Source organism: Capra hircus, chromosome 17, assembly GCF_001704415.2.
Source record: "Capra hircus breed San Clemente chromosome 17, ASM170441v1, whole genome shotgun sequence".
NCBI classification, from domain to species: Eukaryota; Metazoa; Chordata; class Mammalia; order Artiodactyla; family Bovidae; genus Capra; species Capra hircus.
This window is the reverse complement of record NC_030824.1, coordinates 64,163,207-64,181,291: the sequence shown is the minus strand read 5'-3', so window position 1 is coordinate 64,181,291 and position 18,085 is coordinate 64,163,207. Positions and strand designations below refer to the sequence as shown.

General features: G+C 41.7%; 1 protein-coding gene across 7 annotated transcripts in view; it reads left to right on the top strand.

Moving 5' to 3' along the window:
* The window catches only part of SH3D19 (SH3 domain containing 19), a 213,584-nt gene that overhangs the window by 177,270 nt on the left and 18,229 nt on the right, over nt 1–18,085 (top strand). For 6 of the 7 annotated variants that reach the window (XM_018061592.1, XM_018061591.1, XM_018061597.1 and 3 more), the window contains 10 exons: nt 666–930; nt 3,560–3,628; nt 3,797–3,937; nt 7,740–7,812; nt 8,769–8,899; nt 11,148–11,203; nt 13,400–13,602; nt 14,314–14,366; nt 17,098–17,284; nt 17,692–17,789. In XM_018061592.1, coding sequence (XP_017917081.1) covers nt 666–930; nt 3,560–3,628; nt 3,797–3,937; nt 7,740–7,812; nt 8,769–8,899; nt 11,148–11,203; nt 13,400–13,602; nt 14,314–14,366; nt 17,098–17,284; nt 17,692–17,789 — 1,276 coding nt within the window. The remainder of the gene's footprint in view (nt 1–665; nt 931–3,559; nt 3,629–3,796; nt 3,938–7,739; nt 7,813–8,768; nt 8,900–11,147; nt 11,204–13,399; nt 13,603–14,313; nt 14,367–17,097; nt 17,285–17,691; nt 17,790–18,085) is intronic. The other variant, XM_018061594.1, reaches the window with a different exon arrangement.

Here is an 18,085-nt window from a genome sequence, read left to right as displayed (position 1 = left end):
ACAACTCACAGAGCACACACATGAATCTCTGTTGTTGTTGTTCAGTTGTTAAGTTGTGTCCAACTCTTTTTGACCCCATGGACTGCAACATGCCAGGCCTCCCTGTCCTTCATCATCTCCTGTAGTTTGCTCAAACTCAAATCCATTGAGTTGGTGTTGCTATCCTATTTTCAGAACTAGCTTTCTTCGTTTTAATCTAAATTAGAGTTTTAATAATGATTCCTAGGACATGAACATTAGAGTTTGTTTTTTCCTTCCTAATAATCTAGAAGACCCCATCACATCTCCATGATATCTTATTATAAGCTTTTCATCTCAGGCTTTGGTAGAAAGTGCTTAGTTTTCTGAAACAGTCATGGTGTGTTTAAGAGCAAATGGGGCCTTAGAGAGCTCATGATAGTAAATGCTTGTTTGTCTTGAACTAATGAATCTCTAGTGCAAGATAAGAAGAAGCTGGAACATCATGGCATTTCTTCTAATAAAATAATGTTTAATGCAGCAGTCATTTGCTGAAAAATAGCATACCCTGCATGTTTCAGTAAATGGTGTTACATTAGCAGAAAGCTCTGCGTGTGTGTGTGTGTGTGTGTGTGTGTGTAAGAAAGGACAAAGCAGAACCTACTATCGATCAAACACTGACTCACAGCTGCCACATTGAATTTCAGGCCTGTAAATGGAAAAGTCATATCAGCTCGACAGCCTCCTCCCAAGGGGGCCCCTGAGAGACCACCTCCCCCTAAACTTCCAGCAACCAGAACATCAAATAAAAAACTGCCTTTTAATCGGTCTTCTTCTGACATGGATCTTCAGAAAAAACCAAGTAACTTGGCACCTGGACTCTCAAAAGCCAAGAGTCAAGTCTTTAAAAATCAAGATCCAGTACTGCCCCCGCGCCCCAAACCAGGACACCCTCTCTACAGGAAGTACATGGTAAATGTAGCTTTTAAAAATGGTTTTGGTTCAGAGGTTTGTCCTAAAGTATACATAAGACCCCTGTTCCTTAGAAAAAGTTGGTGAGACAAATGTGTAATTGCCCCTTGATGCTAGAGTGCTTTAGACAAGTAGGCTGTGATAAAACCTAAGTCTTTAAAGCACAGTTTCATTATTAGGAAAAACATAGGAAAAGGAAGCAGGGCAGACAGGGATTGCAACGTGCTGTCTAGGTTGACCAAACAGAAACTCTGAAAAACCTGACCCAGTAGGTTGTACTGATGGGAGTATCTGACAGATATTATATTCACATCTCAGTATAGGTTATATCTTATATCTACCTTGCCCACAGACTAAAATTTGAAGTGAAGTGGAAAGAAAGTTCTTATTAAAATGGTTTTTCCCTTATTTTACACTTTTAAAAATCTGATTATCATGGTCCATTTAATAGTTACCAGTTGGAAGTTTTCATCAATAATCAAGATCGTTGAGATACTAATTTTATTCTCTCTGAATGTTTTTCTTATCCTGTAACCTTAAGCCTTTGTCTTTGGAGTTGATGTGTTCTCTCTACTTTGGTCAGGTTAACCTGATGAAATCTAGAGCAAATTAAAATGATAAGAAGCAGGAATGTTGGCACTTTTTAAACAATTGTACAACAGTAGCTCTTAACAACAACAGCATTTATTCATTTCATATTGTTCTATAGTTCCATCATTGAGCTGGAAATTGTTCTCATTTTAAACCATTCAGGATTTTTTCCCCTCTTCTTAAGGGAACGATATAGACAGAGATGAAGGAGCTAAGATATTCATATGTATTCATATTCTTTAAACTGATAAAATTTTAATTGGGATAGGGTTACTTAATAAAAGCAGCAGGTGATATGTTGAGTACTCATGAGTCAGGCATTGTCTGAAGCACTTTATATATATTAAATGACTATTTGTTCCTCACATCAACCCTGTGAAGTGGATACTATTATTATGTGTGTTATGCAGATGAAGAAAATAGTACTCAGAGAGATTAAATAGCCTGTCCAGGATCACAAAGCCAGTAATGGTGGAGCCCAGGTTTGGACCCAGACGGACTGGTCTAGGTGCATGCTCTTTGCCGTTAAGCCCCACTAAGGAAAGATCACAAAGCCAGTAATGGTGGAGCCAAGGTTTGGACCCAGACTGACTGGTCTAGGCACATGCTCTTTGCCATTAAGCCCCACTAAGGAAAGATCACAAAGCCAGTAATGGTGGAGCCAAGGTTTGGACCCAGACTGACTGGTCTAGGCACATGCTCTTTGCCGTTAAGCCCCACTAAGGAAAGATCACAAAGCCAGTAATGGTGGAGCCAAGGTTTGGACCCAGACGGACTGGTCTAGGCCCACACTCTTTGCCGTTAAGCCCCACTAAGGAAAGGGCGTTACAGGGCTTCGCTGGCGTCCAGTGTCAGGACTCCACACTTGCACTGCAAGGGGCGCGGCTTCAATCCCTGGTCCGGGAACTAAGCTCTCACAAAGCCCAGCCTGTGCAGCCAAAAAAAGACAACGAAAGTCATGTTACTAATTGTAAAGCCTCTACTTACACTGGCTGTTCCATGTTAAGAGCCTCATTGGGGGTATCAGATTTTGCTTATCAGTCTTAGCATAGCTATATAATGTTAATAAAGCATTTGAATAACTTAAAGTGAAGTGAAAGTGAAAGTCTCTCAGTCACGTCCAACTCTTTGCTACCCCATGGACTACACAGTCCATGGAATTCTCCAGGCCAGAAAAGTAAAGAAATTAATAAATCAAAATGATGCTATATTAGAGTAGTATGTCTCTTTACAAAGTAACTCCTTAAACCCCTCATCTGTCCTGTGGCTTCCCCACCATTAAATTGCCCCCCAGGGTCACCTCTGGCACCCTGGCGCTCTGACAGAGCTGCTAGAAGCCGCCCCACCCTCTCTGCCTCCTGGGGCCGCACCCTTATGCTCTGTGTCTTTGCTCCCGAGTGCAGCCTCCCTTTCCTTGTTGTACATGAGCTTGTGTGATCATCTCCTGGGTACACCTTTTGTATTGTACAGCCCTCTGACCCGTGCTCATCAGCCAGAATTTACCAAGGCAGGGAGCAGAGTCCTCTGGCCAGAAGAGGCGACAGACGTAAAAGCCATTCTAAGATCAGACAAGGCTGAGTGACCAGGAATGACTGAGGTCAGGCAGTGAAATGGGCTTAAACAGACACTTGCACAAGAGAGACTGCACGGAAAGAAATTAAAGGCAGGTAGAAGCAGCCTGTCCAGTCCCTCGTCTGCCCCCGTGAACTGCAGGCTGTGAGGTCAGTGCCGAGCATTCGCCCTCATGATGCTCTGGGAACCTGGTGGAGTGGGCCTTCCCGGTTGTGACTGTGAAGGGGCACCTTAGGCCGCCTTCAGCCACTGAGTCCTGTGTGCTCAGCCCCAGGCCCCCGAGGACTCTGTGTGTCCTGAGACGCGGCAGCCCCGCCAGCTAGATCCTGAGCTTGCGGAAGCTGAGTGAAGAGTTTACCTGCTGGAAGTTATGCCGCAGGCGCGTGTGCCAAATCCCCACCTGATTGGCCTCTTAGGACGCAGTTATTTGATTATGAATAATCCTTTATATTGGTTTATGTTCAAGCTGTCTGTGCCTCATGGAATTGCCAATGAAGATGTCATCCCGCAAAACCCTGGAGAACTTTCTTGTAAGGTAAAGGAGAGCTCCTTCTTTACTGACAATTTTTTTTAAAAATTTGCTGGCCTCTGTTACTGTTTTACACATTATTAAATGCTTTAGGCTCCAAAGATTAAAATGTGGAAAAGTAATAATGTTTTATTAAATAATAATTGCTTCAGAGAGTGGTATTGTACCTTACAGCGTGGGGACGTCCTGGTGATACTGAAGCAGGCAGAAGGTAATTACTTGGAGTGCCGGAAGGGAGATGATGCCGGCAGAGTTCACCTGTCTCAGATGAAGATCATCACGCCACTTGATGAACATCTTAGCAGCAGACCAAACGTGAGGAATTGATAGTGTACCATCCTCATATCACACATGGCAGCACGTTTCATAGAACTATTAATTATAGCTCATCCTCAGGTTTTTATTAGCATGTTTATTTTAACCAGAGTAAAAATTACAGTAGTGTTTTATTCCATTTTAAGAATAAATTACTTCTAAAAGCCTTGCCACTGCCAGACTAATCACTTTGATGCAGAGTGACTACTGTATGGCGTGCCTTCCTCGTATCACGCTGACTTACAGCATCCAGGACATGCAGCCATTCACTTTCAACTGTGAGAGCTATTTACTTTTGAAATAATGTAAATACATTTACCAAAGTACTAGAGATTGGTTTTCTAGCAGAATGGATAATTATTTTAAGGAGGGCCCTATAAAGGCTGACATTAAAAAACTTCCCTGTAAGATTTAAGATGACTATAGACCTTATTTCTCTGATCATAGCTCATAAAATAATGAAGTGAAATGTTACAACACTCTGAAGTCACTATTTAGGCCTAACAAATCTGTGGAGCCTAGGAGAATACAATGATTATTGAAGGTCATTTGTTGAGCAAGAAAAATGCCATTGAACAATTTACAGAGGCATATTTTTTAAAGAGCTGCTTAGGGTATCCAGTTAAATTTTCACTGTCTGTTAGGTAATGCAGCAAACATGAAAAATGAGACCTGTCAGTCATTTAAGCCAAGTTAAAGTGTTTGGTTTGTCATTCATCCTAGTTTTTGTAATCCCATCTTGGAAGGCAGTCTGTCATTTGAGGTTTGCTAAGAAAGTAAAGATTCGAATTTTGGAGAGCAGAGAAGATATGTGCTCTGCTGGCTACAGCTGGAATGTTGAAGTTTCTGGCTTCAGTTCATGCGGGGAAAGCTCTTCTGCTGCTCATTTCCTCTTTGTTTTGAGGCAGCATTACCCATCTGTCTACCCTGTTCTTCCTCTCTTTTGAACCCACTGGTGGGTAGCCATGGGGATTGTACTGTCAGAAAGCTTTCCTTGATGAAAAATAGAAGCTGAAAAAATTACAAGTTGTTCTTTATAAACATTCACAGTTTTGTCACTTGGAACATTACCTTACTCATGCTTGTGCCATAGACTTGCCGAAAGGTGACCACCAGTGACCCACAGCTGGTGAAACCCAAGTGGGGCCTGTCTTAGGCTCTGGGTCATGGCTAACATTACCCTTTTCAGAAAAGTAAAACCTACTTGAAAGCCTAGTGTGAAGATAAATATCCCTCAAACTGTGTTACACTCTCCCCTGCCTTGGTCTACAGAGGACACTGCACGTTATGAGCTGAGGCTGGGCTGTCCGAGCAGGGAGGCAGGGATCGTCACAGCGGCGGGTCTCACTTCCCCTCCCAGCCCTCTCTGAACCTCATTTTTTAGATGTGTGAAATAGATATGAGAATCCTCAGAGCTGATTATAGAATTGATTTATCGTTATGATTCCATTTATATGAAAGTTCAGAATGGGTACATCCAGAAGGTGGTTGCCCAGGGCTGGGGGAAGGGGGAGGGGGAGTGATGGCCAGTGGGTGGGAGGCTTCTGGAGGATGATAAATACGTCCTAAAGTTAGATTGTGGTGCTGCTGCTGCTGCTGCTAAGTCACTGCAGTCGTGTTCGACTCTGTGTGACCCCATAGACGGCAGCCCACCAGGCTCCCCCGTCCCTGGGATTCTCCAGGCAAGAACACTGGAGTGGGTTGCCATTTCATGCATGAAAGTGAAAGTGAAAGGGAAGTCGCTCAGTCATGTCTGACCCTCAGCGACCCCATGGACTGCAGCCTTCCAGGCTCCTCCATCCATGGGATTTTCCAGGCAGGAGTACTGGAGTGGGGTGCCATTGCCTTCCCCGGGAGATTGTGGTGATAGTCACACAATTCTGTGAATATGCTAGAATTAGGTACACTTTAAATGCTTGAATTTTATGGCATGTGCCTTATATCTCAAAGATCCTTAAAAAATTAAATGAGCTAATTAATTTAGGTAATTTAGCACCTATAAGTGCTTGGTATAGTGAATAGTGCATAGTGGGCAAACAGTGTATATTAACTATTCTCATTACTCATTAGTACTAGCTATTATAGTCATACTAGAAAGAACTTTGAAATATGTTAGATTTTCCTCCCAGATACCCACTCTAATGGTGTGTTCCTACCCCTGAGTTGTTCCTGCCCCTGTGGCCAGCCCCATTCACCTGCCCTCTCACCCTTCACCTGCCAGGCCAAGGTGATGAGCAGCATCAAAGGGACAGCCATGCACAGGAGGCAGGGAGGAGGAGCAGGAGGCACAGGCTGCCTCCTGTCCCACTCCTACCCTGTTTGGCTGGTGTGTAGGCCTCGGTCCATCTGCAGGCCCACGTTTATGTTTGGTGTGGGGTAGGCCTCTGACTTCACTTTTTCCAGATGTAAAGCCATCTAGCCTAACACCGTCTATTGGAGCAGTCATCCCTTTGTCTACAGACGTAAATCAGAAAAAAATGAAAACCACACATATACTAAATTGGGTAAATAGTAATTTTTAAGGCCCCTCCAGGCTTGGCATATCTCATAGTTCCTTTCCACAATCCCTGAAATTCCCATTATGCCCATTTATTTAAGAAAAAGCACTAAGCAGCCTCTAAGAAAATGTTGGTGTTGCTTTGGTAAACTAATACACCAAGCTGCCTTAGCCCTTCCTGTATTATGTTCAGCTGACATGAGAGGAGGCAGCGTGCCTCCGCAGCTGCCTTACGGTTGATTCAGAAAAGAGCTGTGCAAAGGAGCTGCAGGGCGGACGTGGAGGGAGTGGACCATGACCCCTGAGGTCTGAACATCATGGTCAAGAGAGGGCAGGCCCTGATGGGCAGGAGCCATTAGAGGAAGGACGAGACGAGAAAGGCACAAAAAAATCACTTTCATTTAAGAATCAAATTAAGTTATAATTCCAAATTAATATCCATCAGTCAGATTGGATGATGAAGATGGTGTGGATGACAGGTGCTTGTCACTGAGAAACAGGCACTCTTCAAATTTGGCTTCTCCTCTGGCCAGTCTAAGCAGCTGGTTAGATGGGTGGAGAATATTGACTTCTCTTTGCTAATTTACTTAGAATTACTATTGAATAAACCATTCAGATTAAATAGAAAATCCAGGCCAGGCATGGGAGGTAGCATTGGCTTTCAAATTAGGGAAGACATTCAGTTAAGTGGTAATAAATGAAATGGATTTTACTTTTTGTGAATTATACTTTTGTAAAAGTCGTTAGCTCTTTGCATTATAAAAGGCAAGCGTGTAAATTGCAGAACTTCCTTCTTTTTCCATCTTAATGAAGAGAATACTTTTAAGGTCTTGTTCTTCAGGTTTAGTCCTGATCATAGTTTATGGAAAAAGCGATCCCTGAAAGGTAAAGAGGTAAAAATGACTACCTCAGGGTAGAATAGATACTGCTTTAAAAAACAAAAACAACCAACAAAAGCTTAAGTTTAATTTCCTTTTGTTTACTGTCTCAGTTTAAGGAAAATGCTGGCTGCTGCTGCTGCTGCTGCTAAGCCGCCTCAGTCATGTCCGACTCTGCGCGGGGCGGGGGGGGGGGGGGGGGTATCATAATTGAGGGTTATTTCTCTTCTCCTCCAGCAGGGACTCACACCTTTTCCACTTGGTCATGATTCTCTTGTTTAGCTCAGCTGTGTGGTTTGCATCTTGTACTCATAATGTAATTGTGTCAAGAGGACCCCAATGAGGGTTAAAAAAAAAGGTCTCCGAGTGAATAGTGAACCCAGCATCCGTCATGCACACTCCATTCACTGCTCTGTCTCTCCCTCAGGACCCAAGCTGCCCTCAGAAGCCTGTTGACAGTGGTGCCCCTCATGCTATCGTTCTTCATGATTTCCCAGCAGGTGAGGACACAGATGGTACAGTGGTAGAGCCTTAGGATCCGAGATTGGGCATCTTCCCAAGCTTAACCTCTCAAGGACATCTGTCTTCCCTTTCTGTACCGATGGAGCCCTGGACTGGACAGCCTTATCCATCACCCCCCCTTCAGGAAGAGTTGACTGCACCCGGCCATGCCAGAAAGCTTACCTGCATACCCTTGCTTTTGATACTCCCTGTGAGAGAGAAGAGAGTATCTCCCTTACACAGGAACAAATAGCAACTTGCCTACCAGTTGAAAACTGTTTAACTCTTTCCCAACATAATGAAATTAGTTCAGCTTTAATAAGTGAAGTTCTTTTCTGCTAAGGCTTGTAAAACCAACATACGTAGCTCAGCTATTATTGATGAAGTGAAAATATATGTTTTTGTAATCAATTTTTAAATACCTTTTATATCCAAGGCTTCAGATAAATTCCAGATTTGTTTATAACTTTTCTTTTGTCCACTTGGTAGACTGATTTTTATTTCAGTGTGAGTAAATTTATATGCTAAAGAGCTGTAGGACTCCCTTAGTATTTTGAGATTGAAATGATTTTTAAGCATGGTTGAGAATCATATGAATATTATACCGTGTCTATAAAATTGTTTCACTGTTAAAATATATATTCAGCAGACGTTTATATTGGACAGGAAGAATCATTGGCAAGCACAATGTTGTGTGTGTGTGTGTGTTTAACCATTCCCTATCAGTCAGTGCCTGGTAAATATATCTCATTTGATCTTAAAAGGGGAAACTCATAATAGCAATATCCAGAAAAAATATATATTTTAAAAGTCAATTCAATTAGTATAATCTGTTCTCAGAATCGGTAGAACACACCACCTTGGTGGACAGAAGTAAATGCTGTGCTGTGCTCTGCTTTATTCAGCTCTGCAACCGGGGTAACTGATCATACATCATTATAATTTTACCGTGCAGAGCAAGCTGATGATCTGAGCCTCACTTCTGGAGAGATTGTTTATCTTCTGGAAAAAATAGACACAGATTGGTACAGAGGGAAATGTAGAAACCAGACTGGTGTATTTCCGGCCAACTACGTCAAAGTGATTGTAAGTAGGTTGTGCATATTGAAATTGGTCACATATTCAGTGGAGTCTATGTAATTCACAGTTTGAAAAAAATAACCAGGTGCCTAGATTCTTAGCTTCTGGTTCTGTCTCTTCCGTTAATTCATTTAGTGTTTGAAAAATTCAGAAATAAAGGTTTGTTCAACTAAATAGTGGTTAATTATTAATGTATTATGGAGCATTAGAACATAATGCTTAAATGCTATCTGAAATCCTAAGGTAAAAAGCTACTGCAGGTCCATTGGTGAATCGGCTATTCTTGGAGGGTTGATAAGCACTTGAGGGTATATGTTAATTCTTTGAAACATTCAGCAAACAAGAATTAATGATACTGGATTGTCCTATAGGAATGTTTGTTCTCCGAGGTTATGGTACCACTTCTCTTTTTCTTTGGAGTGCATTTTGTTATTGATTTCTTTCATTCTTTCCATTCCCATTTATTTCCATCTTAAAAAAAAAAAAAAAAAATATATATATATATATATAGGATTTCCCTGATGGTCCAGTGGTTAAGAATCCACCTTGCAATGCAGGGAACAAAGGTTCAGTCCTTGGCCTGGAAAGATCTCACGTGCCTTGGGGCAGCTAAGCCAGTGCACCGAACTACCAAGGCCAAGCTCGAGAGCCCACGGGCCCCAACTGCTGAAGCCCCCGTGCGAGACCCGTGCTCCGCAGCAGGAGAAGCCGGCACAGTGAGGAGTCCGTGGGCCACAGCTGGAGAGTAGCTCCCACTCACTGCAGCGAGCGAGAGCCCGCACAGCACAGAGACCCAGTTCAGCCATAAATTAACAGATTAAAAAAAAAAATAGATTTGGCAATACTAAAGTACTTTCACTGGAGGGAATGGTTTCTCATTTAATAGCTTCAAATCTGACTGGCAAATATTCTCTTACAGTGTCAGGATTCTGCACACCCTCACAGCCTAACTGGTGAAAGCAGAGCCCTATGGTAGAGCCCTGAGTGTTAAGCCTGGGTGGCTGAGAAACACAGAGATGAAATAACACTGCCACGCGAGCATTTATATCAATGGGAAGAGAATGACTCATTTGCTGATATAACTTCTTGATACTGAAATAGTTGAGCATTAACTGCTTATTTGAGGGGGGGAAGCAAATGATTTTCCATTACAGCAGAAACTTAGCAAACAGACATAACAGATAACCTGTATTTTTCAAGTATAAATGAGGTTGAGTCTCTTGAATTACAAAATGTGGGTCTTACAAGTTGTCTGACATACAAATACCCCGATTATTGGGAGAAATCCAACCACATTCTCTGAATTATATGGAGAACAATGCTGGCTGTAGCACTCCTCCTCATTCTTCCTCTGCCCAGTGTAGCAGTGCTTCAGGAAGCACAGTCACCACACTGGAATTGGTCGCACTGCATTTGCCGCGTTATTGGTGTGTTATTTCTAAGCCTGCAAGTTTAAGAAATTGTTTTAGAACTTCAAACTTTGGAATTCATCAAGAAGGGCACTGGTGTATTTAATGTAAACCTCAAAGCCTTAAGTAGTTTCCGACAGTGCATTCTGGTCAAATATTTCATCACAACTTAGCTCTACTGAGCCTTGTAGATGAGGCGTTATATAATGTGCTCACCCCTAGATGCTCCCTGAGTGCTAAATCCTCTCTTCCTTCCCTACTTACAGTGGCCCAGAGTTGTGAAAATGGAGAGAATCACAAGTTTGATGAAAAGATTTCATTTGGGGTCATGGAAGTATAGCAGAATTCTACCAACGCTTTGGCTAGGTGTCCAGACAGCACCTATGCCCAGTTCCTATGCTAAGCCCTCCCAGCGATTTGGCTAGGTGTCTAGACAGCACCTATGCCCAGTTCCTATGCTAAGCCCTCCCAGCGCTTTGGCTAGGTGTCTAGACAGCACCTATGCCCAGTTCCTATGCTAAGCCCTCCCCACCTGAGGTTTTCAACTTAGGGGATATGAGAGAGAGAGCCCCAGTTAGGGGGGAACGACATAATGTGCTTATTCCAGCAAATAAGAGGAAGATTGATTGGCTATACAAGGAGGGCCACATCACAAGTTGTGGAGTTTTTTCAAAACCCAAATTCTGGATTTCATACCTTTTTAGCATCTATGGTATGTTTTGTCGATTTAATACCTAGCTAAACTGGTTAACCCCCGTTGTAAATTTCCTAATTACTTAGCCTTAAATTTATCTTATGAAAATCTGAATTAACACACTTGTTGCCTTGATTTTTGTCTTTACTAGATTGATGTTCCAGGAGGAAATGGGAAACGGGAATCCATCTCATCTCATTGTGTTAAGTAAGTTTTACTTGTGTTCTTTTGCATGAAATACAAAGGATGTGAGCATTTATATCATAAAGAATTAAGAAGCTTAAACGCTTCAGATGCATGATTGTTCAGATTCTCAGAATGTCTTTTTAATTACGAGGAAAACGACTTGTTTAAAAATTCTGATGAAATGGCAGCATGCTGATAGTGGCAACCCTCTGTACCAATATAGGGTGTATAGACAGCCACAGTCTGTCCTGGTGCTTCCCATTGCCTAACCTTGGCTGAATAGACAGGTTTCATCATCCATTGCATTTTGTGTTGGCCTTCGGTATTTATCTACCAACTGATTTCTAGAAAGTTCAAATATTTTTGTCATAGTGTTAGGGAACCATTGACCAAAACCACCTATCTTGAGCAGGCATGATGATAACCGCTTGAACAAGTTGTCTCACAATAGGAGGTCCCAATAAGAAGCATGAAAACTAACCGGGAGAATTTGGGAGAGGCCAAAAAAAGGAGGAGACGCCTGCCCATAGTATGTCCTATAAAACTAACTGGAAGAATTTGGGAGAGGCCAAAAGGAGGGAAGAGATGCCAGCCTATAATATGTCCTGCCAACCTCCCAGAATCCTTCCTGCTGAAATCCATCTTGGCTGAGCAATGCACACGCCACCAGGAAGGACCCTGAGTCAGAGACAACCAAGAGACTCACCCCATTACAATAAAACCTGGGACTGCCAGCCGTGTGGCAGAGCAGTCCTCCTGGGTTCCCTTACCCTGCTGCTCTCCGCCCGGGCGCCCCTTCCCAACAAAGCGTCTTGCTTTGTCAGCACATGTGTCTCCTAAGAGAGTTCATTTCTGAGTGTTTGACAAGAGCCCACTCCCTCCTCCAACAATAGAAAATATTTAAACCTAATAGAAACATGAAGTCTACAGATCTGCTAGGTTGTATTGTTTTGTTTTTGAGAGGACCTAGAAGAAAGTAAAGGAGGAGTTAATTTGGAGGAGGCTTCTTTTATGTTTGAAGACCAATTTATGTATCCTTTTATGCATCATTGTAACTCCTTTGTGATTTAAAACATTGCCACAATGCAACTTTATATTCCAGTTAAATGAGCAAATTAATAGAATTCAGTACCTCCTGAAGACAGTAAACCTGTCTTTGAATAGGTCAGACATAAGAAGATATGCTCTCTGAGGACTTCAGAAAATAAATGCAAAGGTTATCACAAATAAGAAAACTTCTGAGGGCACAATAGTTCAATTCTGTGTCAGATTCAGCTTTTCTCCTGTTTTTAAGCAGTGTTTACTGTGTCAGCAGGTTGAATTTAAAGTGGGCTTTCATAGCTGTTGATCCATTGACCTGACTTAAATCAGACTTTGATTGCAGCCAGTACCAACCTTTTCTTTTCAGGCAATTGCCTCTCCTTAGTCATTGCCATTGAAACTTCCTTTCTGAAGCCTCAAATCGAAGGTTTGGTATACAGTCATGTCTTTGAGGGATGCAATTTCATCTCTGTTTTTATCTTATCAGTCACAATTGCAGATCATTTAAGGATTGTTCCAATTCTCAGAAATGAAGCCTTTTTAAAGGAGATACAAAAATCATTTTAAAACAACAGTATTAGGTATAAGATTAAATGTTATAAGATAATGTGCCGAGTGTGTTTTCCTTGAACCTCCTAGTTTTGAAGACCATTCATCTATATACAGAACTCACTGATTCAACATGTCTTAAGCATCTACCCTGCCCAGCTGATGCCCATTGCATTTCTGCCATGGAAGTGTGATGTCTTGCCCTGAGATCCTCAGGGTTAACACTTCTAAACTCAGTGCATTTATGACTGAGAGGGTTCAGACTCGGCCCTGGATTACTGTGGCCCAGGGATACAAAAACATGGAGACTGGGGAGATTCTGTCATGAAGAGGTGATCAAAAGATGCGACAACCTAAACCAACCACCAGCTGCCTATCTGGGATTCTGCATGTACTCGAAACTTGGCTTTAGCCTTTCTGAGTGAGATAGGCTCGTATCTACAAAGTAAGGACTGTCATTTAGAAATGAAGCTTATTCTTTTTCATGGAAATTGTAAATTATGCCTGATATATCTTGTTCCAAAGTAAATACAAAATAAATATTCACTGAAATTTTAAATGAGGGTTTCCAGGCATTTTGAAAGTTAGTACTGCCTAGTTTAACCCATAAATGTGATCTTTCTTCAGAGGCCCAAGGTGTGTTGCTCGATTTGAGTATATTGGAGACCAGAAGGATGAGTTAAGTTTCTCAGAGGGAGAAATTATTATTCTTAAAGAGTATGTGAATGATGAGTGGGCGAGAGGAGAACTTGGAGACAGATCTGGAATCTTCCCCCTTAACTTTGTGGAACTCATTGAGGATCATCCCACTTCTGGTACAAATGTTTTAAGTGAGTATCGAGAATATGGTTTTTTATTGTGTTCTATCCTAATTCAAATAAACCAGGTAATAGGTTAATACTTAAGTTGCATAATAATCCATATTGCCATATTTTTTAAGGTAGAAGGAAAAATGATTTTTAAATGGTATTCGTCATTTTGGGGATAGTCATTATTGTGGCAGTCTTTCAAAGAGCTGGTTTTTGTGTTTTAGGTAATTAGCAGTAGCTTCATATTTTTTTTTACTAAAGTCTCTCAGTTGTGTCCAACTCTTTGCGACCCCGTGGGCTACACAATCCATGGAATTCTCCAGGCCAGAATACTGGAGTGGGTAGCTGTTCCCTTCTCCAAGGGATCTTCCCAACCCAGGAATTGAACCGGGGTCTCCTTCATTGCAGGCGGGTTCTTTACCAACTGAGCTATCAGGGAAACTGTTCATATTAGCTATCAGGGAAGCTTCATATTAGAGATGGCAAAAAAAAAGAATCATCAACTTTTAAACAGAAATGGCCTGTAGAGTATAGCTAATGCATTTCCTCCTTCAGTCTACAGTAAAGAGAACAAACCCAGAGAGGGTGGTTTGTACTGGCCTGGCAAAGCTAGCACCCAGTATGTGAAGAGACTGATCTGGAATCCCAGACTTTTAACTTTCCTCCGAAAGATTTTCCCCAATGCAGTGTGATCTTTACATCTGAAGTTTTGATTTTTCTTTCAAAATATAGGCACAAAGGTACCACCAAAGACCAAAAAAGAAGATTCTGGTGCAAATTCTCAGGTAGGCTCCTTGAATAGATAACTGTGGTGAAAGCCAAGTTTTATCTCTGGGAGGACTATTAAAATCATAATTATAAAAAAAAGTATTTAATTTTTTAATTCATGTAGCAGACATTTGAGGTAAATAGTTAAGTGATTAATCCCTGTCTTGCTCATAGAGTTCATCATGCAAATGAATTAGAAAAACATACAAACACTGATAAAAATTAATGAGGAAAGAGACATTATTGGAATATTCATGAAAGAGATAGTATAAATGGCTGATAGTAAAAAAGGGTTTTTTTTGTTTTGTTTTGTTTTTGGCTGCTCACCTTTGTTCCCTGTCCAGGTCTCAAACCCACCCTCCCTATGTTGGGAGCACAGAGTTTTAACCATTGGACCACCAGGGAAGTCCCCAAGAAAGTTACTTAACCTTACAGTAATCAAAGGAATGCCTTGTAAGGAAACAGTAAAATTCAGTTTAACATATCTAGTTAGCCAAAGATTCAATACAACAGCAGCAAACAAGTAATTATAGGTATGTGATTGTTAAAAGAGGAAAAGTGCAGATTATTGTTATCACTGTTTTTATCTCTCACCCTAAAGATGAAAAATGAGACAAAGTTTTAGTCACAAAGGTGGTCATAGTTGTGTTATTATAATGTGAAAAAATTGGAAATAACCTGAATATGGCCATTTTTGGGAAAATGTTCTGAGGCCATGAAAAACTAGATTTGTAAAGTAAATGTCATGGGAGGAAAACATATAGTGAAACTGAATATACAGCATAAAAAGACGAGCAGGAAATGTATTTAAGTTGTTAACCTTCAGTTTCCCTAGGTGGTTAACATTATAGATAGATGGGTGTTTTTCCCATTCTTCGTGCATTTCCGAACTTGCCAAATGTTCAGGAACGTTTGTATTATTTTTATAATGGGAGAGAGAAAAAATGTATTAAAATGTTTAGTGTTTAGCATGACTTCAGAAGTTCAAACTGGACAGGAATGTGAGTGACTTCTATCGTTTTTTGTGACAGATTTTAGAAGAGTGAGCCTGACAGGGTCATTGTCACAACGTCAGGGGTCACTGGGCTGTGTGTCTCAATTCTTTCATCCCCCCACTGATTGTCAAACAGGAAAGAAAGTGACCACAGTTCTTGGAAAGGAAGTGTTTGCATGGTGGCCCCTAGTTCCCAGGAGTGACAAGTACTCTTCTGTAGAGTTGGCTTCTCAAGTGCAGGAGCAAGGGGACAGGGTTAGGGTTTTTGTCTGTTTATGTTGTTGTTTTCCTTTGAAGCCATCAACTGCTGAGAACTTAAGATGTGCCAGGCACTGTGCTGAGCAGTCTACATGCATTACCTCGTTTGACCCCACGTGAGCCCTGAGATGAAGCTGAGGCTTAGCCTAGTGAAACGTCTTGCCCTGTGTTAACTGGGAGTGACGGAACTGGCTCTAAGCTTTTGATCTTAGTGTAATCCTTGCCTCCCTGCTTGAGCTTCTTGAACACAGGGCTCCCATCTGAGTTGGCAGAGACTCCTTGTCACAGAGCAGAACCTTCTTATGATGCATTTGCAGCAAAAAGCATTCTTGTTGGAGCAAGAACCATCACCCCAGGTGGTTACCCTGCCAGCTGTGGAGCGAACTGTGACTTGTAAAATTAGAAGTGTGGACTGATGGAGACTTGGGCCGTGGGGTCCGATAACCTCTCAGCCAGGTGGTGTGCTCACTGCTCAGTCGTGTGCGGACTTGTGTCCAACTCTTTGCAACTCCATGGGCTGTAGCCCACCAAGCTCCTCTGTCCATGGAATTTTCTAGGCAAGAATACTGAAGTGAGTTGCCATTTCCTCCTCCAGGGATATTCTTGACCCAGGGATTGAACCTACATCTCCTGCATTGCAGGCAGATCCTTTATTGCTGAGTCACCAGGTAAAGACCTGGGAATTAACAGACTGCCCATTCTGATCCTTCCTAATTTAGGTAAAGAGCTTCACTGAAAATTATATGCTTGGAAATTCCCTGGAAGTCCAGTAGTTAGGATTCTGGGCTTCCAATACCAAGAGCCTGGGTTCAATCCCTGCTCTGGGAATTAAAATCCCACAAGCTTGTAAAGCAATTATCCTTCAATAAAAATTAATTAATTAAAAAATATCCCACAAGCTGCACTGTGTGGCCAAAAAAAAAGAAAAAAGGAAAATTATGTTTGCCAGAATGTTTTCGTAGTGTCATAAATACTATATACAAATATGATAAGCTTTTCTCTAATTTTTTAGTGTTACTAATGTCATAGATCATGGGCTTCCCAGTTGGTGCTAGTGGTAAAGAGCCCGCCCGCCAAGGCAGAAGAAAGACACAGGTTCAGTCCCTGGGTCGGGAAGATCCCCTGAAGGAGGGCATGGCAATCCACTCCAGTATTCTTACCTGGAGAACCCCATGGACAGAGGAGCCTGGCATGCTACAGTCCATGGAGTTGCAGAGAGTCGGACACGTCTGAAGTGACTTAGGCACACACAATGTCATAGACCATAATGCAAAAGTAACAAATTTCATCACGTGTCATTTAGAATTTTAAGAAAAATTTACTGGAAGCTTATATTTCTGAAACTCTTTAGTGACATTAGGTATTGAGTGATTTCAAGTGGCCCTCAGACTTTGAAATGTTATGACCCCTTAGTTTTTTTGCCACCACTTTTTAAGCTTTGTGAAAATTAATCTGAAATAAAATTTCACATTTCTTACCAAACTGATTTGTAACAGGAGAACAATCTTTGTGGAGAATGGTGCGAAGCTCTGCACAGTTTCATGGCAGAGACCAGTGAGGACTTATCCTTCAAGAGGGGAGACCGGATCCTGATTCTGGAGCGAGTGGACTCCGACTGGTACAAGGGCAGACTGCGGGACCAAGAGGGCATCTTCCCCGCCGTCTTCGTGCGGCCCTGCCCAGGTACCACCGCTGCCCGGGAGGCTCTTACCTGCCAAGGGGACCCCAAGGCCTTTGAAATGATACAGATTTCTTGTCCCTCTGGCCGTGCTACATTTCAGTTGTTTGCCTGTATTTGAAAGTTAATTCATAAGGTTATGCAGACTTTCTGCATATAATTTGTTGAAGTTATGTGGGGAAAAGAGATAAAGATACCTTTAATCAATAATGGCTAGTTTTATCTCCTGAATATATTTTCTATAATTTTTTTTCTGCTAAGAGTACATATTTCATCTTTTTGCAAGTTAAAATAAATTCAAAATTAATTGAAAATATTATGTACTGGAAATGACAAGGGGATTTCTTAAAATGTTTGATTTGTGTTTTAGTCAATGTCTTTCTATGTATTTGAATTTCCGGTGTCTTCATAGCTGAGGCAAAAGGCATGGCTGCTTTATCACTGAAGGGGAGGAAGGCCAAAGCCTTGTATGATTTCCATGGGGAGAATGAAGATGAGCTTTCCTTCAAGGTCAGAATGTGTATCTTTTTCTGTAACTGCATTAAGCAGCTGTAAATTTTGAAATGTCTTCCACTGAAGGGTGAACACTTGCATGGAGTATTGATCATTGATCAAGAATGAGAGGACCTCGGACCCTCGTTCTTAAGGATGAGATTAGAGAAGTGACTAGGGCAAATGTGTATTTGCAGATCATTTAGGTACTTAAAGTCTTATTGATATTGCTAGACCCACAGTTGCCAAACAAATTCCTTATTCCTCAGCCTTATGGCATGTGATCTCACTGATGCTGGAGCTTTCACTGGAAG